Genomic DNA, 27,348 nt, shown 5'->3' with positions numbered 1-27,348 from the left:
CGCTCAACCCACCTCTCCTCAATTCTGTTTCACATAGTAAGATGTTGTTGAATACTTTAAATGCTTAGGAGGTATCTTCTGTGTGTGTTACACAGGCAGAATATTTGCATCAGGATCAAATCTTTCTTATTTGCATGGCTAACACATGTTGACTGATGAATGGCAATGTGTCGATGCTGTCAGTAGTGAATTGTTGAATTGTTGTTGTTTGCATTTGCAAATGGATGTGAATCACTGTGAGCCATAGTTCATCAGCACTTTAGGATACACTGGCAGAGAATAATAGAGAATAACAAGGAGCAACAAGGAGGTCATTTTGCAGAAACACTTTATTATCATCACAGGCACGCTGTGCCCTCAAACCTTCCAGTATAAAAGTGGAAATATTTTCATTACATTCATCAAACAGAATGTCCAGCATTTCCTTATTAAAACTCTTTAGTTTGTTTTAAATCTTGAAACTACATTCAAAATGGTATCAAAATACAAATTATAAAAAGCTCCTTTAGAAAAAAGACCAGCTGAAATTACACGGTACAAAAATACAAATATATTCTTGGAACATAATCGACTGATTTAACATAGTCGTCTGTTTGCCTCATGGATGTCGAGAAAGTATGTAAACAGAACACACAGCCAGAAAAGACTCAACTTCCAAGACTCACTCAGACTGAGTGAGTTTAAGAGCAACTTTCATCCTCTATGCTTCACTGGTCTGCATAAAAACAAACAAAGCAAAACAAACAAACAAACAAAAGGCATTTTAAGGTGATGTACACTGGCACTGTTTTGCATTTAACAGATGGAAAATGACAACAAAACATCAACATGTAAAACTGGAAAATATGAAAAAATGAAGTTCATTTAAGTTTTAAAAAAACAGACATTTACAACATTAATGCCTAAAAACGAACAGCCCAGTCGCCAGAGGAAAGTGTTGGCATTTTACGTTTCTGCAAACCACTGATGCATTTGTATGTGGGACCCATGTGGGTAGTAAACAATCCCAGCAAGCAATAGTCGTGATTTAAATGTATTGGCTATATTTAGCTCTGATTTAGTCTAGCTACATGTAATCCAAATCTAGCCGATTTAATTTTGAAATTGATTAAATGTAATTTTTGCCATTGCAGATGGCGTGCGGTATGATAGTCAATCATGTATGGAAAGTCAACAGTAATTAAAATATGTTTATCTCCATTTTTTGGACATGGTCTCTACATAGCCGTATAATTGATGACGTCTACACTTTGGCTATGGTTAGGCACCTACCAAATTTTCCACTGACAGCCCAAATTCAGCCGTGATTTAGCCTAGACGTCAGGTCTTCATGTAGACAGCTATTAGACGTTTTTTAAACCAAAAAATGCTTGCTGGGATAATGGCCCCATGATATTTGCCCAAATGGGTGGGTTTACTCAAGTGGACCCATTCCCACTTTGTATACAGGTAGCCCCAGCATGACTCATGTGGGGCCCACCTGGGCAAACCCACCCATGTGGGCTATCTGCATGGGGCCAATGTGAAATCCAATATATAGGCACCATTTTTCAGCCCATGTACCACCCATCTACAAATGTTGGCTGTGTTTCATGAATCATATCAATATTTCTAAAGTTACATAGTGCTTATGACATTAATATGAGCTGACTTCACTGTGAGGTGAAGGAGATGGTGGATGGCCTGACATCTAGGTGGAGACAGAGTCCAACAAACATCTAAACCAGTAGTTTTTTAGCAAGACATTGCAGCATTTCCAGCCGTGACTATGCCAACAAAAACGGGTATTTTAAGCCAAAACATGATCTTTCTTAAACCATAACCGAGTGGTTTTTGTGCCAAAATATAACCACATTAACCACAGTGTTGTAGTAATGTAAAGCTTTAACATATCTACTACATAATCACAAACAAATGTTTCATGCCTGTGGTTCGCAGAAACATACAATGACAACATTTACTCTGGCTAATGGGTTCAAATGAGCAGTCTGTAATAACGTCCTCCACCTTCCTAAAATACTGTCTTCTCTTTCTCATCCTGTCACTTCCTGTATGTGACACACACCATACATCACTCTGTCTACTTTCCTTCCTATATTCCTATATATTTCTTCTTCTTCTTAATTTTAACCCCTGTGTGCTAACCACAGATCACCCCAACGTCTTCCCCATGTGAGCAGTTGTGTTTCCCAACCCTGGATCTCTTGCACTCCAGCAGCGAACTCTCCCCACCCTCACACTCCACATCATCCAACAGGATCCTTACATTGCGGTCTGCCTCCCCCAGCGCAGCCCTCTTCATCACCGCCAACACTGTCGTGAAGCCGAGCTGTCGACACACTACAGTACCTGCTTTGCTGGTGAAAAGGTCATCGCACACTGTCCCCCACTCACCACGGATAAAGATCTCCACTCTACCCCGATCTGATAAACCATCGGCGCTTACCAGTCGCACCGAGCCCACCCGCAGCCTTCTTCCTCTTCCTCTCTTGTGACCTCTTCCTCGAGTTCTCTTGAATATTTGGTTACCCTCTCCGGCGCGTTCCAGCTTCTCTCCGAGCCACAGCCTCTCCTCCTGTGATTTAAGCAGAGTTGTGTTGATTGGTGGTCTCTGGGGCTTGTAGACTGATGCAGTGGGTTTCTGGCTCCAATATGGGGACCGTGGCGTAGTCAGTGCTTCAGGATGTTGAGGGTATTGCGCAGAGGTCAGAGCCATCTGGTGTCGTTTCAGTGATGTTGTGGTTGGCTGTGGTGAGGTTAAAGGTTCAGGGGTGGTAAGAGGGACGTACTGAAGGGGTCTCCCATGTCTCCTGGTTGGAGGTGTGGTGATGATTGGGGTTTGAGCAATCCTAGAGAGGGCAGCAGTCATGGTTGTGCGATAACCTGATGGAGAGACAGAATTACCCTCTTTATTTGAATATTTGAAGTTTAAGAATGTGTTAAAGGTTTTTTTTCCCTTTATAGTAACAGTTTGACATTTTGGGAAATGTGCTTTTTTCACTTTCCTGCAGAGACCTGCTGCCTTCAAATGGGCTCATTTTTACTGTGTTTACAAGAAGAGTCAATATGAACGCCCTCCCCTTGTGGTATTGACAGCCTCCTAAGTGGAAATTTTCTGAAAGCTTTGACTTCATAAGTTGTGAGGTGTTTGCTGAGGCCATGGCAATCAATTTTTCGGGGGATGGTAAGTTAATTTATTGTAATTTAAGTAATATAGAGTTTAGCTTTGTAATTTTACATGTCTGAGGAAATTGCTGATATTCCCAATGGCCTCATCTTTTTTCTCAATCACTGTACCTTTGAATTTCCTGTGCATTTCCTGCATTCTGCTCACTATCTTGCTAAATTGTTAGCCTCGGTGGCTTCTAAATGCTGTTGCCTCGCAGCACTGTTCTCACTACTTCATCACATAATCGCCAAGCATATGGTGTAAAGATGTCCCCTGTAGTAACTATGACCTCCCAAGTTCCATTTGAAGGCAGCATTAGATGAGAAGATAGATATAAAGCAACTTCCGGCAGCTGATTATCTTAGCTTAGTATAAATACTAGTGACGGGGGAAAAGCTAGCATGACTCTGTTCAAAGGTAACAAAATCCATCTACCAGATCACAATTTGAGATGTTATTCATTTTGGTTTAGAAAAATTAAAACCAACGTGTAAAAGTGTTGATAGAACCTGGTCTCACTCCGAAGTCGTCGAAATCCAGTGCTTTGGCAGTGACTTGCGGCATCAGAGACCAATGGAAAAAGCCGTCCCTTAACGTCGGCATGATAAGCGGCGGGTTGCTGTTATAGTTTAACAGCACGTGGCGGCATCAGAGGGACATGCGGCGGGACAAGGATGAAAGTTAAGGCAGCAAAAGTCCAACTGGGGCGAGTGGGAGTGTTGGTGGATGGGTCCAACAGACACTTTCACCCGAGACAACGGTGATGGCGTCCTATAAGATTCTAAAACCAAACCCTGTTCTTTTTTCCTGAATCTAACCATGTGTGTTTGTTGCCCAAACTCATCTATGAGTGTTTATTATTGCAGTGGGAAAAAAAGACTGTATGTAAATGTCAAATTTCCTGTGAAAATGGAAGTGTATCTTGAAAGAAGACAATGCATGTAACAGGCAGAACTTAACACAGTGTCCCAGAACGTCAACAACCATCGGACCCAGGTTACCTTGCACGTCTTATGTGAACATGGAAAGTCCATGACCAAACGTCAATATGTGACGAGGTCGGAGTGAGAATGTGTTGGTCAATAACATCACGGTATCCAGCAAAGAAATTGTTATTTTTGCACTTTGATTTTGGTACAAATGAGATATAAGATGATAATTTGTGAGCTTTAGAGGTGCTGGTAGCTGCATTTTGATTCCTTTGGACAAAGCTAGGCTAGGCTAATTCAAGCATTATATTTACCACACAGAAACAATCTTTTTTATCTAAATCTTGGCAAGGAAGCGAATAAGCATATCTCCCAAAATGTCAGACATATCTTCTATTATCGGTCATTTGAGAGCTTATCCTTGAAGACAGACAAAGGGAAGACATAAACACAGACACACAAAGACGAATGTCCAAACTCAAGCTGATGCAGAAACATTTATTTAAAAATAAATTACGCCAAAGTACCCGATTTAAATTAGTGCAACACATAAATAAGCACAATTTATCCTGCTTTAGATTCTTGTACCAGCCAAAAATCATGCGAGCAGGTATTCAAGTTGCCACTTTAGCTAACTTAGCTAGCCTACCTGAGTTCGACACAGACTTGTGTGAGAGGCCCTCTACATCCGCAAAGGCAAACTTGTCCTTAATTTGCTTTCAGTCAGTAAGCAGAACATAAGCAGAGGTTGAGTCACTGGAACACTACTGTACTTTATGTTTAGTTTCTAACCACTTATTGCTATTATCAGAATTTAATGAGATAAAAACTACAGTTATTCCCTTCTTTTTTCTACTTTTCCAGTGCAAAGTGCAAAGACTGATTAGAAGTATAAGTAAAAGAACAATATGCAGTTGGGTACATATTAATTTAAAGTCTCAGAAGTGGTAAATATAGGTAAGCAATAAAAAAAGAAATTAAGAGTGCAGTATTTTTTATGGATTGAAAAACATCTTTTTAAATAAAAACATAGAATCACTTAAAATAAATATCTTAATGCCTCATAAATCAACTCGGCCTACTGGTTGTTTTACTGTGATTTATTTATCTCCTCACTTTCCATCACCTTTATGATCATCTTTTTCTATTTTTACCATGCATCAAAATACCTGAGCATACCTTAAACCTACAGCTGCAGAATTAATTAATTGTTTTTTTTTAATTTCTACATGATTATTTATAAAGCTGAGTGATTAGAAAGCATGTAGCTGACATTTGTAGCAACTAAGATCCCTGTGACAATTCTACACAACTGTATTTTTTTGTTTAATTTAATTTAATTTAATTTAATTAAGTTAAATTTAAAAGTGGTGCAATTTTATCAAACAGGCAAGTTATATTATCATAAGAGGAATGTAAACTGAAGAGAGTGTAGCTATTTTCGCTATTAGCATGTTGAAATGTAAAGCAAAAATAAAGTGCAGAAGAAGAAACCACCTGGTTTGACGCTGGTGGCTTTTCCCCGCACCAGATTGTTCTCTGGTCTACTGGTGGGTTTAATGTTAGTCGTAACAGTTGGCTCAGTGTAAATAGTGTTCCTAGATTTTGGGTAATCAGTGGAGCTGCCTTCGTAAGCAGGTGCACCAGTAGGCCTACCAGTGGGTGTGGTTGGGGCAGGGGTTGTTGCCATGGCCATCACGGTTGTTGGTACTGTTGTTGGTTTTATTGTTGTTGCTGCAGTTGTTTTTATTGTTGTTGGTTTTGCAGTCGGTGTTGTTGGTGGTGGTTTTCTCGTTGTTGCCTTTCTTGTTGTCTGTAATGTTGTGGGTCTTATTGTTGCTGCTGCGGTTGTTGTTGTTGTTGTTGTTGTTGTTGTTGTTGTTTTTGCTGGTGATGGTGGTGGTGGTGGTGGTGGTGCAGGTTTTCTTATTGTTTTTCTTGTTGGCATTGGTGGTTTAATAATTATTATGGGTGTTTTTCGTCTGGGTGGTGTTTTTGTTGTTGTTGTAGTTTTTCTTGTGGTTGTCGTGGGCACAGGTGTGGTCGTTGGTTTCTTGTTGATTACAAACTCTGCAAACAAGAAAAACATTTGTACAACGTCAAAAAAAAAAAAAATCAGCAACATTAACAACAACAAAAACAATCCAAAACTTGAATACTAACAACATACTGCACATTGACAAGATAATAAAAACAATAGACAATATAATCTTGTGAGCATTTGACAGAAAAATATGTGATCAAGTAAAGTGTATATATCAACCTGCTCTCACTCCAAAGTCATCGAAATCTGGCAATCTTGACGATGAAAAAAACCCCATGCTTTAACGCTGGCATGATACGCAGCCAGTCATTATTATAGTTTAATGTCTCGTAGCAGTGTCGGGGGGAAACATGACCAGACAAGAACGAAAGTCAAGGTGACAAAAGTCTGAGTAGGGCAGGTGGGAGGGGTGGTGGATGGTCCGACTATCAATCAGAAGAGCAATGTTCATGTCCCGTAAGATTCAAGCCAAACCCTGTTCTTTTTGTCCTAAACCCAGCCAAATGCTTTTGTTGCCTAAACCAAACAATGTGTGTTAGTCGTTAAAGGAAAAAAACGTTAATTTGCGGTGTTGCACCGACGTAGTGCGTTCATTTTGAAAGAGACTGCATGTAAACGGGAGACATCCTGTGACAACGGAAGGGTACTGTGAAAGAAGACAATGCATGTAACAGGCAGAACATTACACGGCGTCCAAGAACGTCAAGAACCAACGCACCCAGGGTACCTTTCATGTCGTATCTGGACATGGAAAGTCCATGACCAGATCTTGGTATGTGATGAGGTTGGAGTGAGAATGTGGTGCATATATGGCGCATATATGGCAAAAAGTCTAATATTTCTATAAAAAACAACAGCAAAAGAAAAAACTGTAAGAAACCAAAAGTGGAACAGAAGTTAACCTGAAAGTGTTGTAAGAGAAAGGAACACTATGTTAAGATTTCCGTACCTTCTCTGGGGTAGAAGTGAATCAGTTTTCCCTTTATCTTCACAGGTGAAGGCTTGAAGCTGCATTTTCCTGGTGCCGCTCGTCTGTATGGAAAGCTCACTCATTATCACCGTGGAACAGAACAAGACTGGCTGGTAGGGGAGTTCTGAACACAAGTAATCATTTGTCTACTTGACTGATAAGTATATCTATCTATCTATCTATCTCTCTCTCTCTCTCTCTCTCTCTCTCTCCATATATATATATATATATATATATATATATATATAGGTCAGTCCAGGTCTACAAATGGCAAATATCCCCATTACTTGGTAACATCATAGCACCTTGACCTAACAGTCCAATCATACTCATAGTTAGCTGATAGTTTCCTCTTTGGTGAAGTTTACACAGCCTCTTGACAACACCTGAAAAACTTCTAGGATGCAATGTGTTGTAATGGTTAGGTACCTGGAAGGGTCCACTATCTTATAGATGACTCCTGCTCTGGCCATGGCACTTGGGGCTCCCGTGGCCAAGAAATATAGCTCACCTAGAAAGAGAAAACGGGGAGAGAGTGGAGCAAACAGAGATAGGTGGAGAGTAGAGGACAATGGGAAAAGATTCGACAAGAAAGAAAGAGAGGGAGGTGAGAAGACAGAGGACAGCAGGGATAAAGGAAGGAGGGAGGGGGGTGTTCACAATGAGAATGGATGGGAGAAAGAGCCAGAAAGTAGAGGAGAGACAGAAGATAGCAAAATGTGTTTTGGTAAAAATGGGGGAAGTTCTAACAGGGATTTGGACTTTGCTTGAACTTTTCAACTTTTCAACTGCCTCCCGTGAGGCACTTTCAGAGGGAGGGAAGAGATTATTCAAGACCAGCAGCATGTGTGCTACACAGTAAATCAGCAGTCCCTTTAATTCAAACCAGATTTAAAGTCCAACCCTCCACTGCATCCGTTTGGTTGTAATTTAATTTTATCAAAGATTACACAAGTTACAAAAATTACATCTTAATGAAACAAACCCTGTAACCACATCACTCAACTTTAAGCAAAAATACACTATCCCACACACCAATTGCTTTTTACTTTGCTTGTTGTTAGATTCTTTCTTCCTTGAATCAATGAATATCTCAATAAGCAATGTGATGCTTGGTGGATGGACGAGATGTACAGTGGTGCTTACCCGCTTCATCTTCAGCGAAAGAGATGATGTGTTTATAGTAACTGTTGATGAGTTTGGGGAACCTGCAGGTCCGGTCTCTTCCCATGCAGATCTCATTGTACTCCCATTTACCGGAAGTGACATTCTCCTTCAGAGACATCAGACGCCTGAACAACAACAAGCAGCACGTGAGCACAAACATACACCATCAAGTAAATACCTTCATATACATGCATTTCTGCTGTGAGTATGAAACCCAGGCTGTGCACAATATCTCAGCGTGAGTGCAGCTTATTGCAGTGTGTTTCTCTGGACACACTACCACTAAAAAACTGTAGAAAAGGTTCGGCTAGAAGTCCACTATCAAAGGATAAAGATAGATCTGTGTATTTTTTTAAGATGTGGTAATGGGCATGGATTAGTCTGAAGGAGATGCCTGAAGACACTAACCCACTCATGAAATCCCCAAAGATGTAGAGCCCATTCAGGTTGGGCATCTGACAGCCTCTGTATATGTATCCTCCTGTCACTGACTTGCCCAGCTTGTGAGGGTAGGCGAAGATAGGCAAGATGTCATCTAGATATAGAGACAGAACAATACATCAGTTTATTCTGTTTGTCTCCATAACGAGAAGACAATACTGTAGCAACATACTGCACACTGAAGATGAAGATTGAGAAATGTCCATCATAATAGAGGCGTGTAAAAAGTAACTTGAGTCTATAAACTTTAAGCTGGAGTGTGGAACCTTTGTCTCCTCCTTCTGGCAGTCAGAATAATGACATAAATGCTGTTGTATAAAATGTGTACCAGCAGGTGGCCTTTTCATTCTGGCTGGTTGGTGTAAATCGTATCATCTGAAGTGGGCGCAAAGTTGGTACAGACCTAAAACTCTAGTATACTGCGAAATACAGAGCACTTTCCCTTGCAGTGATAGCCTTAATCAGCATTGTGTGAACTTGTTTGGCAATGGCTTGAACATGACATTCATTTATATGCAAAAGTCCCACACTCTATTTTTAAATCAAATTAAAGTTTATCCCTCGAATAAATGTCTTAGGTTTGCTAAGTATGCATTAGCTTATAGTGAGGAAAAAAACACACTACAGTGACAATGACAGCACATATATATTCATACATATATACTGTAATCCTTCTCAGTATAGTGTCAATTGTAAACAGTAAAAGGTGAAAGTATAAAGGAATGAATGACAGCAGCCCAGACAGACACCTCACCTAGCGAGGAGTTCTGACAGAGTTTGCGATCGTAGCAGCTGAAGCCTTCTTTGGCCCTCCATCCGTAGTTTCCTCCTTTAAACATGTATTGACAAAGTTAGTGCAGGGAATGTGAACAGATTGCTTCATCATGCAGAAAATATACTTTGACAGAACGTTTGGTCTCATGAATTATAGTTTGGCTACCTAGAAGTTTATTTCATGCCCCTTAACCAGATCCCATTCACCTTAATTGTTAGGGGGAAGATTGAGATTAAACTACGACATCTGACTCACTGCCTGTGTGGTCTTTGAGAGAACAGTTTTATATGATGTGATAATAAGTAGATAATGACAGCCATTTCATGGAAAAGTGAACCATTTTGCTTGGAGCTGTGAAGGGAATCTTGAATACTGTCAGTGTGACACTGTCAGAGGTATCCATGCTCAAAAAGTAAAATCTTTCTATACAATGAAATGTTGCTCCAAACTAAAATCATCATACCTTTAACAATCAAGTCCACCTCTTCAAATTTGTTCTGGCCTACGTCACCGCAAAACATCCTGCCTGCGCCTTGACCTGTGATGGGGTCACCGCGGTCAATGGAGCAACGCCACATGTTGCGAACTCCATAGGCATAGATCTCTGCAAAGAGAAAGAGAAATTTGTCAGTTTGAATAATAAATATTTGCAAATCATGGCAGTTCTACACAGCGTACCAATTTTCTTGGAATTGGGGTTGTAAATATTTTGTTAGTTTTAAGTTGTGTTGTTAAGTAACCAAAATTCAACGTCTTCTACCGTCTCATTCCAATGTTATCTTGATGTAAAATAATGACATTTAGTTGTACGTCACAGAAAACAAAACCAAACCAACCAAAACGTTATAATGTTAACATCCATACAATGTGAAATTCTATCATCGTTACACATTTAAAATATCGTCAACCCAATTTCAGTTACGACTAGAATTGTAACGTCTGTTCAGCATTAGAGTCCAACGAATTTCTGATGACATTTACGTCAGGTGGCAGCTAGGAAAAGTGACCAGGTACAGTGACATAATTCAGTTACATTCAGATATTCAGATTCAGATATTATCCAGATATACAGTAGAAAAACTTAAAGGGATTTACCAGGTAGTGATTCCTTCTCCCCCAAGAATGGGTTGTCTGAGGGGATGCTGTACGGGGGGCCATCATCATTGTTCTCGATGTCAACGCGAAGCACCTTGCCGAGGAGTGTCGACCTATCCAGCACAGAGTAGAGGAGAAAGTGAGAGAGGCTTCAAGACTGAGGTGACTGAGTGGCTGTGTCAGTGCTGTTTTAAGGTGGAAACAAAAAGACCTTGATCAGAATCTTTTATTTTTCTTTTCAACTTATGTTCCACCTTTAAACTTACACTCTCCCATCATCCTCTGTTTCTACTTGTTGCAAAAGAAATCTCCACATCCTCTCATGGATAGATAATGCAAACTGGAGACAGCAGTTTATTCCTATGAAAGTTGCTCGCTCAGAAGTGCATTAAGCCAAAAAAGGATGATATCCGCGGTATTAAATTGTCCAGATCTTTCGCAATGTGGGGCCTGTAGAACAAGCACACAACAGACTCTCATAAATTTAGTTGGCTTAAGCAGCTAACTTCGATTAAGCCCTCCGCTAACTTAAATGGGGATAAAAATTCGGTAATAGTGCTTCTCCTCCAGGCTTATTTTTTTGGACCGAAGGGATCCAAAAAAATTTCCTGATCAGATCCTGATAGTGAAACGAGTCATTTCACGAGGGTTGTGACACTCAACAGCCATCTCTTTCACAGTGTAAGTCTATGGGAAAGAGTCTTTGGACCTCATGGCATCATGTGACTGACACAGACTTTGTAATTTCACTTTTGGCCAAATTTATTTCAAAGCCTGGTGCTGTTCCTGAGGGCTTGTTTCCTCTGCATTGAACTTCTCTTCCTTTTCCTTTTTTTCTCCCTGTCTGTTTTCACTTTGCCATCTTCAGTCTTCCTCATATCCATGTCTTCTTCTCTATCCAAGGTCCTGTCTTTGGTTACCGTCCTTCACCTTTCTCTTTTTCCATCCATCTGAGCTAAATCTCCACATTTGTCCTTCCCTTCTGTCCTTACTGTCCCTTTATCTATCTTGTTCCAGTCTTAAGTCCTGCCCTCCTCCACTATCATTCACTCTGCACGTCTCTCCTCCCTGGTTGCTCACTCCATATACCACCCATCCGTCCTTCCACTCTCCCTCCCCTCCACATACCAGTGTGTGGCAGTCCGCAATGTCTAGTGTCAATATTAGACTTGGCGGGCCCTCATTCCCAGAACAGCTAATACAGCCTGTCAACAAAATCCCTCAGACACAGCCAAATGGCTACACTATAACCGTCTGGAGTAAAGGTGTCAGCATCTCAGAACAACTTGGATAAATGTTTCATAAACTATGTCATCAACCTGCTGCTGATAAAATGTTTTCATCAGAGGGTTTCCCCTGCCACAGCTCTGCTCAGATTTTGCTGGTTCTTAGGGCAAACACCATTAATATTCAAGCTTAGCTTTAGCCTCTCTGTGAACTTAAAATATTCTCTTTTGGCATGAAGCTGCGATATTATTTTAACTGTTTAAAGTATGTGTCTTATTCACACATCACAGTGTAACTACAAGGCATGATATTCTCGGAGTACTATGAAATGTGTATAATGCAAATGAGCAGTAATATTTGCACTGTACCTTTATGTCCGTTGGCTGTAATTAACATTTCAGCTACTGAGAGTTGATCAAGTGAAAATAAAGCACGACAATTAGCTGAGTGAAGGGCAAACCTTTGTCACAGTGGGAAACAAACACACGTGCACATACTGTATGTAAACATACGAAGACAAACACATATTGCCTGAAGGTACAGCTACCCTATTGAATGATTCATTAAATATACTGTAAAGGTCATGTGGTTTGAGAGTAATGAACGACCCATAATGCCCTGCAGTCCCTTTAAATAAAAGCTCCTTTTATAAACTCTATGTGCACTTCTATTGGCATAAAAACAGCATGCCACCTCTCCTTGTCTTTTAAACTACAACTCCCATTAGTATCCATGCACTGCCACCACATACTAATGTGGTTCATTATGTTTTATATTTCATTGCAGAGACATGTAATATAAAGGGGCACAGTCCACCACCATTACTTAAAATATGCAGGGTATTAATAGAAGCTCTGTCTCTGCTAATCAGTGGACAGTTCATCCACACTGCTCCTGCACAAATCTTTGGTGACGTGCCTACATTTATCCCTGTTAATGCAATGACACAGCCCCCTCTAAAAGTGTTGGGCATTTCTAATTTCAAAGTAACTGAGATCTTTTTAGGGAACCTTAGAGAATGTACAGTTAAATACTGCAATCCTATTTTTTAGGTGCTCTGCAGGCTCTAGCATGTATCATGGATACATTATTATAATAATTTGTGTGGACAAATGACTTCGACGTAATAGTTTGCACTATATGAGATTCTCAGTTTACAGGAACTTTTATAAGTGGAAGATAAGCGATCTTGAAAAAACAATCATTCATAGCTGCCACTTTGTCTTCTCCATAATTTCGATCCTTTTTATGTGACTTAATTTAACTGGAATTTAATTAACAGGAATTCTTTTTGGCAGAACTGGCTGCCTCTAACCAGACTCTGGTATTTTTTAATGTACTATTATGCAGCTAACATCGTCACGGTGTCTGGCAATATTTCACATGATGAGCACCTTTATCATTTAAACGTTTTACAGCCTCCTGGTGCAAACAAGAAGATGTGTTTATCTTACTTAAAATTACACATAAGGCTGACGCATTGCAAGGAGGATGATTATCCGAACAATTACAGGTCAAACTTTTCCTGGGCTTACGTCATAAATGTGCAGCTCATTTTTTAGGTCGGCTGTTGCAGCATGAAAACATATTTTTGTTATAACAACAGTGATGTGAGGTGTTAGGGAATACTAAAGTCAGCATAACCACAACCCTCCCTCAAGTGCCTGCATGTTGTAAATTATACTTACTTGTTCTGTGAGTTGCCAAACTTTCCAAATGGGTCCCCACCTCGGCCACCATCACCAATGAAGATGTAGAGGTACCCGTCAGGGCCAAACAGAAGCTGTCCTCCATTGTGATTGGACGCCGGCTCTACCACCTCAAGGATGGTCCTAAGCCAAGAAGTACAAGTACCAGAACTTAAATGTCTATCAACTCAAATCTAAATAATCTCTGTCTCTTTGTCTCCACTTGTGTTTCTCTGACTCTGAACTTCTCTCCTCACCTCTCAGAGGAGTGGTCTAGTTGGTTGTCATCGTGTGGCAGCAGTGTGAACTCGCTGATACGTATCCTCTCCTCCTTCTTGACAGATATAGAGTAGTACACGTATGCTTTTCTGACCATGGTGATCCTATGCACAGAAAAAAAAGCTATAGTCATACTTCACACATAGGCACAATGACCTTTATCACTGAGAATTATGAAAAACATTATTGTTAATGTCTCAGCATAACCTGGGAAAGTATGAACCTTGGGTGCAGGGCTATGCAGAGAAATCCCCTTTCGTCTCCAGCCCACCGTGATGTGAGGACAGCATGGGTCAAGTTGAGGAAAGGACGGTCGATCCTGGAGCCGTTAGCCAGATACACCCACACAAAACCCAGCTGCTCCGCCACAAAGAATCGATGAGTTCCATCATTAGCATGGATCATGGCCACAGGGTTACGGAGCCCATTGGCGACCTCCTGCAAGCACAGCTCCAGACATCCTGTGGGATCCTCACTTACCAAGCCCAGGTTAGCATTCAGCTCTGGGAACAGAAAGCAGGATGCAGAAGATGAGAACGGAAACCAGGAGTAAAAAAATGAGAACTTGTATCTAAGTGTAAGTGTGTCCGAGACATGATAAGTAGGCTACAGCTTCCTTTTTACAGGTTTCTTAAAGGTTCTGTACACAACATTCAGAGCATTTATATCGCAGCAAACAACTTTTTGCTTTGGAAAAATATTGTGGAGTAATGGTGTCCTGAGCAGAGAATGATGTCACTCTACCTGTGTGTGTGTTGTAATCCAAGCTTTTTTGTTCTTTGTTGCGGTAGACAGTGTGGCCACAGTGTGGCATGTTAGTGCATGTGAGTCCCTGTGTGTGTACTCCACTGTCGCTTATCAGTGCACTACATTCATAAAGCAGTTACCGCTAATAACGGCATGGGCAAAAGCACAACATGGATCCTCCAATTCCCTCCCAGGTTAACACTGTTAACTCTTTCAGCACTGTTGCTCTTGTTAGCACTGCTAGCTGCTAGCTGCAAGCTCAGCCACCTCCATGTTGAGTACCCTGTTTGGACAGTGCTCTGAATGTTGCATACAGCTCCTTTAGCTTTGGTATTAAAAATCTATCTAAAGCTAAAACAGCATACTACAGTCAGAATCTGGACCAAACAGGACAGTCATATAGTTCTTTTCTGCACCTTAGACTTCAAGGATATACAACATTACTATGACATATAACACATGAGTGGGCTAGCTAGCACCATCACCTTATCAGCTATCATAACACAATAAATATTGTCATGTGCTGTATACTGTATAGACAGTATCTGTCCAGGCCTTCCATCCTTCCATCCATTCATCCATTTTCATCCACTTATCCAGGGCCAGGTCATGGGGTCTGCAGGTTGAGCAAGGTATTCCAGGCAGCCCTCTCCCTAGCAACGTTTCCAGCTCCTAGGGGATACTGAGGCATCCCAGGCCAGATCAGATATATATACAATCCCTCTCGTGTGTTCTGGGTCTATCCCAAGGCCTTTTTTTCTCCCCGTTAAAGAGTTTTTTGGGGGAGTTCTTCCTTATCTGCTGTGAGGGTCCAAAGGACAGAGGGATGTCGTATGCTGTAAAGCCCTTTGAGGCAAATTGTGATTTGTGATATTGGGCTCTATAAATAAAATGGACTTGACTTGACTTGACTACCAGTTAGACATGCCCAGAAAACCTCTAACAGGAGGCGCCCAGGAGGCATCCTGATCAGATTCAGTGTGAAGGAGCAGTGACTCTACTCCAAGCTCCCTTTGGATGTCTGAGCTCCTCACCCCATCGCTAAGACTGAGCCCAGCCACCATTCGGAGGAAACTTATTTTGGCCGTTTGTATCCACAATCTCATTCTTTTAGTCACTACTCAGAGGTCATGACCATAGGTGAGGGTCCGAACATAGACCAGTGAATCGAGAGCTTTCTCTTCCAATTAAGCTCCCTTTTCACCACGACAGTCCAGCGCAACGCCTAGCATTGCTTGTGATGCCACACCAAACCACCTGTCCATCTCATGCTTCGTTATACCCTCACTCATGAATAAGACCCAGAACTCCTTCGCTTGGGGCAGTAACTCATTCCAACTAACCCAGAGGGGGCAAACTTCCATTTTCTGGCAGAGAATAATGGTCTCAGACATGGAGGGGCTGACTCACATCCCTACTGTGTCACACTCAGCTGCAAACTATCCAGGCAGCCACAATCAAATCTCCGGGAACTTTCTAACCATGCTTCTGTTCTTGGACATAATTTATGTTTTTCAAATCATGCATTTATCATGCATGCAGCCAACCTAATGTGCAGACTAGCTAGGAGTAGCATTATCTTCTCATAAATCATAATTAGATTGTCTCATTAGAGCAAGCTCAGGTTTTTACCAGTGGTAATTTAGACATTTTTTTCAGCTTACGGCTGCCTGTTTATTCATGTTGGCTGTTTACATAAGTAGAAGTAATGATTTAAGTCCAAGTTTTTTCCCCTCACAATTAGATCAGACAGGGGTTAACTGGTGTGTACAGTATGTGCCTGCTGCTAAACATTAACATCTGTCTCACATGTATACTCCATACCTGTATTTGTCAATACATTAGGATAGCAGTACTGGTTGTCCCTCAGCTCCAGGAAGTCGCAGAACCTTTTGCGATCTTCTTCTATCGTTGCAGTCAGGTTTGCAAACTGCTGCGGGCTCCCAACGTCTTCCAAGAGGAGGCTTAGCGTGTAGCGACACTGATGCCAGTAGTCGTAGCAGTAATCACGGCACAGCCCAGGTAGCACCCTCATGGGTGTGTTAGCATCCTCAGCATCATACAGGTGGGCAGAGTATGGAGAACACTCCTGAGAAAGGAGTAGGAGGAAAGAAATATGATTAAGATGGATATTTCTGTCGCCATCTATATAGGTCTTCACCAGTGTTTATAGTTATTAACCTTCCTTTAAGATGATGTGTTTATTCCAGAGGTAAAGTCAAGGACATGTATAGATCACATAAATACAGGATTTGTGCACGTATTCCACCGCAGCTCCTCACCACCTGACTATGACTGGTCAGGCCAGCTGGGTTATGCACAGGCCGTCTGAGCACAGCTTGGTATAAATGGATCCCAGGAAGGTCCAGTCAGTTATTATGTCACAACCACACTGTCCACACCCAAAATGGCGAGCTGCAGGCACAGGGAGGCACGACACTCAAACCAAAATGTGGTCGACTGGTGCTCTTTCACTCAGTGCCGGATCAGCTTAACCAATCATCACCAGGAAACGGAGCCCAAAACACAAACAGCATAAGAGTGTCTGTAAAACGTTTAGTGGAACACAAATATAAACAACAAACCGACTAGACGGTCAGCTGATCCAAGGACTCTGATTAAGAGATGTATCTGTCATGTTGTGTGTGTGAGATGAGTTCACTTCTCCAAAGAACATTTTTGGGATTGAGGCAAAAGAGTTTAAATAATTTAGCATACATCAGAACAACTTAGGCTGACTCTTATTATCAGCCTGCGTAGCACTTGTGCACCTTGAAAGCAAATGTGCTCTTGTCTCTTATTTCCTTCGGGCAGATAAATGCGGGTAGAGTTTCTGTTGTTTCCTTTCAGAGCTTGATGCTTAGCTTAACCAGTAATTTTTCTGTACATAGTGGATTTAATCTCAGGCTTCAGTCTTTAAGATAATCACCATGGACGAAACTTGTGTTTCTTCTTCTGTGTCTCTAATTGCAACCACATGTTAGCAATGTGCTGTAACTATAACAAAGCTTTAATTTCAATTGAGAAATCTGGTAAACATATCCAAACAAAGTCAAAGACAGAACGTGCACACATGCACATACACCCAAGAAACTAATTTCTACACCTACAGAAGTAAACTCTGTTTATAACACTGTGTGTGTGTTTGTGGTTGTACCTGAATCTGCTGCTTATAAATAATTTCCACTTTTACTACTTTGTGTGTGTCAAACTGAAAAATCCCCATTAACTATGACACATTATTAATTATGAATATAATAGAGAAACAGCAAGGGAAGAAAGTTATGTGTCTGTTGGTCTGAGTGTGCATTTGCCTCTAAGTTTGTTATACATGAGTGTGTGTTATTTCTCCATCTGACATTATTCATTTGTTTCATTGGTCCCACATTAATTCAGTTTTAAAGCGTCTCTGTTGGATTTCCTCACCTGTGCACGTGCAGTTCCTTGTTGCAAAATATGTCTGTATACACACAACTTTCACTGTGCAATCATTTATAATGACCCCATACTGAATGTCGTAGCATAGAAATCATATCCGCATGATAATAGACAGTATAACAGTAACATCATAGTATATAATCTTCCCACATCCCAATGATACAATGTTGAGGCTTGCTTGTTTCCAGCTAATTTTATTGGTGCTCCTTGAAATGATTTATTTTATTTTATTTTTTTAAATTTATTTTTATTTATTTATTTTGTTTTATTTTTTCGTATTCTATTTTATTTTATTTTATTCTATATTTATTTATTTATTTTTGATGTGGCATTGTCCAGTCCCTTTGAGTTAAGTATTTTTTTGTCTATGGCTTTGTTTGATCAACTTCAGCTGCTGTTTCACCTCAGCTGAGCCCTTGAAATGAACCAAAGCTAAAAATAATCAATAATAAATAAATCATTCTTTGCAGAGAGACGGCGAGAGGGAAGAAAACTGTAACAGAGAATCTTTGTTAAATGACATGAAAGTACATTGCTGGGCAGGGATCAGAGCCCTCCTGGGGAACAGCTTTGCAGGGCGAAACAAAAGCTGTGCTCAGTCTGAGCTGCTGGTTCTGTTCTTTAAAACAGTTTCTGGAGTAAACTGGGATTTGGAGCAGATGGAGGCTTGATTGACTAAAGTCAGAGTGCTTCCTACAGTTTGATTTCTTTATCATACAGTTGGGTGCTATGTAGAGAAGAAGGAAGAGACATGCAAATGTTTCACATGTGGTTGTCTGATTGTGCTTTAGTCTGGAAAATGTATAAAGATAAAAGTCGTAACTGGTTTAGAGTGTCGTTAACTTGTTTAACTCACTGCAACTGAAAAAAAAAAAACAGTCATTGTTCTGAGACAGTCTAAGTTTGGCTCAGACTATCATAGGGTAGGATAAATGCATGTAAGTACAAACAGCTGTTCCCTAACAATGCAGCCACTTCAAACTACCATAATTTGGTGTTTACAGTTCAGAATAAACTTCAGTTCAGACTTGAGCAGGACACAACCTTCCTGACTCCCCATACTGCACTGAAACGTCCACATGGTGGTGTTTTATTATACTTGAGAGTGAGAAGAGTCATGGCGAACAGATGGCTGGTAAACGTGTGAACCTGGAGCTAAAATGGACACCCAGGGCGAGAGAGAGGAGTAAAAGAAAAAGTGAGATGAAGAGAAGACAGAGAGGTAACTGTGCCTCACGTTTTCTATAAACCTGGGACTGATCCAGCTCGAGTAAATCATAGCTGGAGCCAGGATGCTGAGTTCCAGTAGCTGTGATTGTGATCAACAAGGAAAAAGAAACTGTCAGATGCTGCCTGTCAGTGTGTTTGAAATTTGTTGTAGTACAGTATGGTGCGTTCAAGTAATGTTTGGAAACTTGAGCTTTCTGCTGCTGTCTGAGAAAGCAACTCGAAGTCTAAAATATGCAGAAACACTGCGAGGGTACTTATTAAAAATGCAACATGGGAAACACTTAATTCAGCGTTGTGTTGCTCTGTTAAATGCTCGCTGAATGTTTTCAAGTGGCCACAGGTGGGTTTGTTTTCTTTTAATTATTAAATGTATTTTTTTAAGACCGTTATAGCATATAGCACATTACTCCTACGCAGCTGCAATAAACAAATAAAGTTTTCAACTTGGAATTTGAATTTTGAATTTCTTCACAGGATAGCCCCTTGAGATGTAGCACCTCATTTTCAAGAGGGTCCTCAAACACAAATACACAACAAAAACATACAGACAAAACTGCATTAGATAACAGACATACACTTCAAATACATAGATACAGACATCTCGCTCATCATCTCGCACCCACACCCCCTGCCCTCAGCTACAAGACAATTAAAATTGGATACCGTGACCTTGGATAGTTACATAGCAGTTTACAGTATAACATTTTAAAGACATGAACAAGTTGTTTTGTGAATTTAATGAAGTCCTGAGGCAGCGGAAAGAGGCAACAGATCTCAAGAAGATGGAGCTTTGTACTGGAATGACCTTCGTCCAACTTCTACGAGGATATGGAATTACATGGAGTCAAAAACGGTTTCAAATACGAGGGACAACTGAAATTAACACATCTGAAAATGAATTTAGTCCAGTGAAATTGCCGTCTAGGTTTAGGCTGCAGCCAATTCAGTGATTCACACGTGAGTTTGATATAGACACCTAAAAACAGATAGTACAGAGAATTTCGAACATCCATCTGCCTGTCTTTCTGAAGTTATTGTTCTTGCTTTTTGTCTTTTTGACATGTTTTTCTGTTTCATCTATGCCTCACTCCATCTTTATCCTTTTCATTGCCCGTATCCCTCTCTGACTCTCTCCTTCTCTCTGCCCCGCTCTTACAGGAACTTGATATATCCTGTACCCCTGGCCAGAGGAGGAAATGGTTGTTTATTTAGTCAGTTAAGCTAAGAGATGATGACAATCTCCTTCTTGTCTCCCTGACACACACACACTCACTCATTCACTCATTTCCTGTTCTATCTGTCTCTCTCTTCACCTGTCTGTCTGTCTCTGTCTCTTCATTGGCTCATTTACATCAGTGCCAGGAAGCTCCCGCAGTGCAGCCAGAATAGAGGGCCTCAGAGCGGTGGGTTTACCCAGGATAAGTGCTTTGGCAGTCGGGTAATTTGACCACCTTCAGGCCATCTTTTACCCCGAACCCTCTACATGGGAGCTGACGGCCGCAGAGTGGGTCTGAGTGGGGTTTCAAAGGAGGATTATTTTGAGAATCTAAACAAACAGTTTATGAAAATATAAATATACTAAACTCCAGCAAAGAACAGTGACACAACCCAGTGCCATTAGTCCACTTTATCTGACCAATCCTTAAGTTGAAAGGCTGAAATCCCAAAAAATGGAAAGAGTTTGTGACCAAAATGCACTTGTTTACTTTAAAGATAAGTGCACTCATTTAAGAAATGAACAAATTGTACGCCTGCAAAGTAGCAGTTTAGGAGCTTGTTAACTAAAAGTAGGCTCTCGATGCGATGTTAAAAAAAGAAACCCCTCTCTAGGCTTCACATACTTACAGACTGAACTATCTAACTCAAACTAGACTAACGGTTGTAAATCGTACGTGCCCTGCAGCGCTGTCATTACACACAGTCTCTACTGCTTGGAAAGTACACAGAGGGCTATAATTACCACAATGATAGAAACCTATATTTTAGAAGTCAGAGGATTTGTCACGTCCCCAACATAGTGCATGATGTATTAAACTGCCAGGAAGCCTTGCAGTATGTTTTCCATTATATTGATGTTGATATCAGAGATGACAGTGTTATTCACGTGACAGCCCATAGCGGCAAATAAAGATGTATATCTGAGGGATACGGGCCAGGGAAAATTTGCACTCTACCATTAAACTTGCATGCACCATCTGCACAACGTTAGTGTCTGAGCTGCGAAGTCAGCACCTAATTATGCAATCAGTTTGTGGGACTGGTTTCAAGGCTTACTCTGCCAGCAAAGGAGATGTAGGAGTTCAGAGCTGGGGTCTGTCTAAGATTAGAAAGCTCAGAAAAGAAACAAAAATGTAGTGCTGCTAAAATAGAAATACTCATTAGATTAAATCACATTCCCAGACCTTAACAAAGACCGAAATCCCACTTTGAGGCAGTTGACGTATTTGTGATTATATTGCACTGCTGATACAATGACAGTAACATTTAACTTAAGTTTTTGTTAGGCTAAGGCAGTATGAGTCATTGGTTTTAAAGGGAAGCCTGTACATATAGGAAGAAATGTAAAGATGATTCATTATATTCAGTTTAAGTGCTAGTTTTTCTCCAAGAAACTGCTACTTTCAAAATTAGTAGAGTGGATTCTTTACTGTGATGGCCGTGCCCACAGCCACACAAAAGGTTGAATGATTCCCAGACTCACCCACACTATTACCACATCTTCAGTTACCTTTAATTTTCAGTCACTTAAAGTACACCAGTTTGTTAAGTTTAAAATTCATTTACACTTGACAACACACTGCTTTCTAGAGAAAGCACGCACATTTATGGCGCGTTCCAGGCAACCCGTAACCCGTGTTTTTACAACCTTCTACCTGTGAAAGTGCACTGGAACGGCAGCCAAACCCGTAACTTAACACCCGTGAACTCGTACCAGATCGATGTACTCCCAATTACGCTCTCTGACGTCACACAGCCCTCTAAACAACAATGGCAGCCCCCATGGATGCGGTGCTGATATAGATTACGATAGCAAGGTAACATTAAATCTGCTAATGTTAACGCACTGGCAGCCGCTCTAACAGCTAGTTTCCAGCACAAGAATAAATCAATACGAAATACGTTTCCAAACACACAACGTAAAATAAAAAGTATAATAGCATCTGAGACCTTATACTCCATCCCATTAGTCCGACGGTCCGCGGTGCTGAACGGCTCCTGGCGGGCGTATTTCTACCTTGATGGTGCGCCGCGACCAGCTCTGGGTCAGCTGGGAAAGGCTTGAGGAGGAGCAGGCTCACGGCGTATGTGTTTGTCACTTTCTTTTTCATTTTAACCCACACCATGATCTTTTCCTGACCCTAACCAAGTGGTTTTTGTGCCTAAACCTAACCAGACCTTAACCACAGGGCATCATGATGATTTCGAAACAATGGGACTTCTGAACAATGGGTTTAATATGGTCGGAACAATGGGATGTCGGAACAATGGGATGTCGGACCAATGGGCAGTTTGGCGTGACTTGCCTGGAATGCAGCATTAGCTTACACTGTTTTGTCATTTTACTGTTTTCTTTTGTAGTTTTAGTTACCTGAAGTCACTTCTGGGTTGGAGTTTGGCAAAAGATGAGCCTGCTTTTATGCAGAAGGCCATCCCACGGACTGCACTAAGAGCTGTGACATCATGGCGGAGATTAGGGGTTTCTTTGTGTTAGTCTTAGTTATTGTTTGTGTAAGTCCCCCCCCTTTGTGTTTAATTTGGTCTGATCCGCCACTATATATGTTGCCCTATTGTCTCATTCTGTTTGTTGAGTTAACGTACTTTTATTAGCCTTATTTTTCAGTAGTTGTATTATGTTGACCTCCTTTAAGAGCCCTATAACTCAAATTTTGTTACCTTAAGTCATTTGCTTTGTAAAATGTATTTTTTGGGAATTCATCACTCGAAGCTTCAGTTACAGTGACCTCTCCTGGCAAATTTCAAGGCTGCAGTCAAATTAGGCAAGCTAGCTGGTGGATTGACTGATGAATGTGTGTATTGTGTTATTGAGGAGACAGTGCTGGGAAAATATGGCATAGGTTGGGTGCCCTAGCGTAACTATGGCAGGGGGTGATTATGTGGAATGGGGAACACTAAGATTTTTATTGAGGTACACTTTGTCAACAGTTTATGGATTGAGCCAGTGTCTTTGTCCCCACGAACAAGTCAGGTGATTCATTCAGGCAATGAAGCAGTTGCTGCTTCAGACGTCATATGTCACGTGATTTTTTTTTTGCACCAAGGCAAGCTTTGAAGCAGTGGTTCTATGGAATTATAGTTCAGGGTTTGAAGCATGTAACGAAGCTTAAGTGTCACTTGCTTTAACTGCTTGGTCCACGACAATTGTACAGAATGTGTTATTCACTCATTGAGATTTCTATAGAATTAAGGTTAACTTTTAACCACAACTTTTGGTAGAGTAGAGAGACTTCAGCCAATACACTTGACAACTAGGGTCAAAAACATTCTTCCAAATCTTCTAATGATAGTTAAACCTTAAAAGTGTATTGAGGGGTTACCAAAAAGTAAAGTACTGTAAATGTGTTGTTAAGTTGTGCTGCGATCATTTCTCGTACAGTCATTCTCCTTCAGGGTTTGCATGTCAGCTTACTCATGCCTATGTCTGTTTCTCATGTGAGAGGAAATACTAAAAGTTTTCTGGGAATCTGGAAGGGATAAAGCATAGCTTACTCATTGGCGATTTTCCTCATATGTTGCACACATGATAAAATGTAAGTCAGTGAGTTCTTTCAAGTCACAATTGCGTCTGTGCCACAAAAAAAACTTTCAAAGTTTTGCCTCAAAGGATTTCCTCTGGATTTAGTTGAAATGTTCCAATCAAATGGGCAGCTTATGTTCTTTCTTTCCAACAAAGTTGAAAAGTTTATTGCACTGTATTATCTGGCTTGTTTAGATTCACACAAAACACATGGCCACTAGTTAAGACTGCGGTTCAGCTCTCCGAGCATGAGTAAGCGCTGTCTAACAGATGTCAGGCTCAGCACGTAACCATTAAACCACATGTTCTGTTGGTTACTGTACTTTATTGAGATCGAGTTTCACCAACCACACCGCAGTTACCTTTGGAGCAAGACAGAGACTTGTCTTTCCAGAGGGGCTTTGTGTGGTTATTTGGTGCCTGCTGAAATTCAAATGGCATTATTATTTTATTTATTTAACCTTTATCTAACCAGGAAGTCCCATTGAGATTGAAAATCTCTTTTACAAGAGAGAGCTGGCTGAGGTAGCAGTCAGTCAGAGCACATTTAAAATAGGGCTGCAACAATTAGTTGACTAATCTATGACTAATCGACTATTAAAATAATCGGTGACTATTTTAGTAATCAGTTTGAGTCATTTTTCATAGGAAAATACTAGAACAGTACCCCAAAATACTCTTATTGCAGCTTCTTATGTTCAAATATTGGCAGCTTTACACACTCTCCCATGACAGTGAACTAAAACCCTTTGGCGTGAGTACAAAACAAGACATTAGATGACATAATTTGGGGGTTTGGAAGAGACAGACCAACATTTTTCAGCATTTTAACACATTTTTCGATAAAATGATTAGTCGACAATGAAAATAATCGTTAGTTGCAGCCCTAATTTAAAATGTAACAAATACAACATATAATACAAAAATCCACAATAAAACAACTATTCAAACATAGTGGCCTCTCAGGAAAAACAAGCGCATGTCTCTGTCACCACATTCTTTATGATGCCCTTAAATTCATTGATGGCCATAAGTGTTTCTAATTTTACATCTTTTTGAAGATTGTTCAGTGTCCGAGATGCAGAGTAGGAAAATGCAGCTTTCCCCACATCTGTTAAAATGCGGGGTACATTAAAAAGCAACCACCTGGAGGAGCTTAGCTGGTAACCACCAGAGCTGACACACAGAAGGGAGCAGAGGAAGGCCGGAATTATTACCTGACTACACAAACAGGAGGAATAAATGCTCTTGAGTTTAAATAAACTGCTCAAAATGTGCACGCTGTTGGGCCTGCAAACATTTGCAGTGAGCCAAATTTACACATGAAATGAGAGACATATTTAGGCTCACAAAGTCTGGGACTGTATAGTCAATACAAAACATAGTTGAAAATACGCACGTGAATGACACAGTGAAATGTATGTCTCATATTTCTTTACTTAAGCAAGAGGCAGGTGTTTGTATCCAGTGCAATGGCATCCCTTCAGATTGTCACAGAGATTCAGATGCAGATATCCAGATGACCAGAGTGATTAGATGTTCCACTTACCTGGCAGAGGATGTTGCGTATGTACTTGGAACAGGTCATAAAACCTGAATGGTCAAAGTTGCTCATGATGCTGTAAAACCTGGCTGATATCTCCTGATCTTTATCCAGATCACAGCATCCAAACTTGGTGTACTCCTTGCAGAAGAGTAGTGGCATCCTGGGCTCATATGGAGGCTTGTAGTCCAAACACTGGGGGTGACAGCACCCTCTCCAGGCCTGGAGGAGCAACAGGACGAGGAGAAGCAGGTGAGGAAGGAAGCCATGCTGCAAATTGCCAGTCTGTGGGGTCATGGTGGAAAGAGTTTCAGTTCAGGACAGTTTGGCTCTTGACCCAGTAATGAAGTAAATCAAAGCAGCTTTGATGTGATGCCTCTAATGCATATAATGTGCGAGAAGAAGAAGGCTTGTTGTGAAACAATACACATGTTACACCTCCATGGGCATCTGTCAAGCACAGGTGTGAGACTCAGAGTTAGCTTTTCTGAAGGACTTTGGAGTATTGGATGTCCTCATTTGATGCCTTGATTCTCTGCAGTTTCAGGCAACTATGTGTGCGTATAGAGGTTTGAATGTGTATCTAACACCCAGCTTCACACCTGCCTGCAAGGTGGCAAGAAACCTACAATGCTCTCAGAACCAGCGCATTGTGCTCACAGCCCAAGTGATGTGTGTAAATAATGTAAAGTAAGGTCAAACTGATCCAGGTCCAGTGAGTTCTGTTGATGATGGGGAGATCTGCAGTGCAGCTGTAGAGAGATTCAGAAACACCTGTGGATCACAACACTAATTCTTGAATGAAATAAGGAGTCCAAATCTTCCAGTCATCACATGACAGTTTCTCGAAAATATGTTCTTCTCTGGATGCTGAGCAATCCTCCAAAAATCAAAAAAGTAGTCCCATTGCTAAGAGGTAATCCAGCAGGGACCAAAATTTAAAGCTGCACCTTCAGCCGAGGTTTCTGCAAAATATTTACTTCCAGCTTGAAGTCACTTGGAGAGTCTCGCTGTGTTTGTTCTGGACATGTGCTCACTTGCTGCAGCGGACGTGAGCCATACATACAGACAGCAGAGAGAGTGGGAGAGAGAGGTCCTTTCATTCAGACACAGAGCCACGCTGCAGGGCTCAGATCCCTCCCTCCTCACTTCTTTCCTCCACCTTCTCCTCTCCTCCTCCTTCTTTTCATTTGCTGCTTTACCCGCCTACAAAGACACATGCATTCCTTCCCATAGCATGTGGTCTATATTGCCCAGGAGTTGCAACTTTCCACCTCTCCGCCCTCCGGGCTCTCCCCCCGTCAGCATTCTCAGACCTCCTCTCTGTCTCTACCACTTCCAGACAGACTCACTCACACTGCTGTGTGTGTGTGTGTGTGTGTGTCTGTTTCTCTGTGTTTGTGTGGTCAGATGAATCAGGACGTGCGCTGGAAGTAGAGAGCAATGGATTCTCCAGGCAGAAATCCAAAGCTGATGTTAAAGAGCAGAGACGGGCAACATTTGTATCTGATTTCACTGCTTCAAGTATCTGTAGCTGCATTACACTGATGTGCTGTTTCCCATTGTTGTGCTCTTTATCAGGCTGAATTTGGATATTGTAATGTTTTTCATAACATATGAAATTGTCAATATGTTTTACACTGGATCACATCTGAATTAGGTTTTTTGGCAGCTCTGTTTTCATATACGAGAGATAAACCTTTCTATTTTAGTGCATTGTAAGTTAAGAATCTTAAATATAATGTAGAGTTGTCCAATAAAAACATGTAAAGTATGTTTAAAAGAAGAGACGAGAATGGCGTGTGCAAAATTTCACAGTATAGAGAATATAAGAATATGTGCAATGAAGA

The 27,348-nt window shown here is 41.0% G+C and overlaps 1 protein-coding gene across 1 annotated transcript; it reads right to left on the bottom strand.

Annotated features, from left to right (window-relative positions):
• Positions 1–311: 311 nt before the first annotated feature.
• si:ch211-136a13.1 (HHIP-like protein 1) lies at positions 312–26,745 on the bottom strand. The gene is made up of 14 exons (XM_049577149.1): positions 25,505–26,745; positions 16,356–16,620; positions 14,008–14,287; positions 13,763–13,888; positions 13,506–13,649; positions 10,591–10,703; positions 9,959–10,099; positions 9,475–9,549; positions 8,688–8,814; positions 8,259–8,404; positions 7,542–7,623; positions 7,092–7,174; positions 5,755–6,168; positions 312–2,883 (listed from the first exon to the last, which is right to left on the bottom strand). Exons 1-14 carry the CDS (start codon positions 25,793–25,795, stop codon positions 2,141–2,143), a joined length of 3,030 nt encoding a protein of 1,009 aa, XP_049433106.1. The 5' UTR covers positions 25,796–26,745; the 3' UTR covers positions 312–2,140.
• Between the last annotated feature and the right edge of the window lie 603 nt (positions 26,746–27,348).

This window comes from Epinephelus fuscoguttatus, linkage group LG5 (assembly GCF_011397635.1).
Source record: "Epinephelus fuscoguttatus linkage group LG5, E.fuscoguttatus.final_Chr_v1".
Taxonomy (NCBI): Eukaryota; Metazoa; Chordata; class Actinopteri; order Perciformes; family Serranidae; genus Epinephelus; species Epinephelus fuscoguttatus.
The sequence above is the reverse complement of the archived record's forward strand: the minus strand, read 5'-3'. Positions and strand labels throughout refer to the sequence as shown.

Coding starts and splice junctions, on each gene's coding strand:
- si:ch211-136a13.1 (XM_049577149.1), bottom strand. CDS start 25,795: ATGACCCCACAGACTGGCAATTTGCAGCATGGCTTCCTTCCTCACCTG. Junction 13,650..13,762: donor CTAGACCACTCCTCTGAGAG/GTGAGGAGAGAA, acceptor TTCTTGGCTTAG/GACCATCCTTGAGGTGGTAG. Junction 9,550..9,958: donor GGTGGACTTGATTGTTAAAG/GTATGATGATTT, acceptor ACATGTTTAAAG/GAGGAAACTACGGATGGAGG.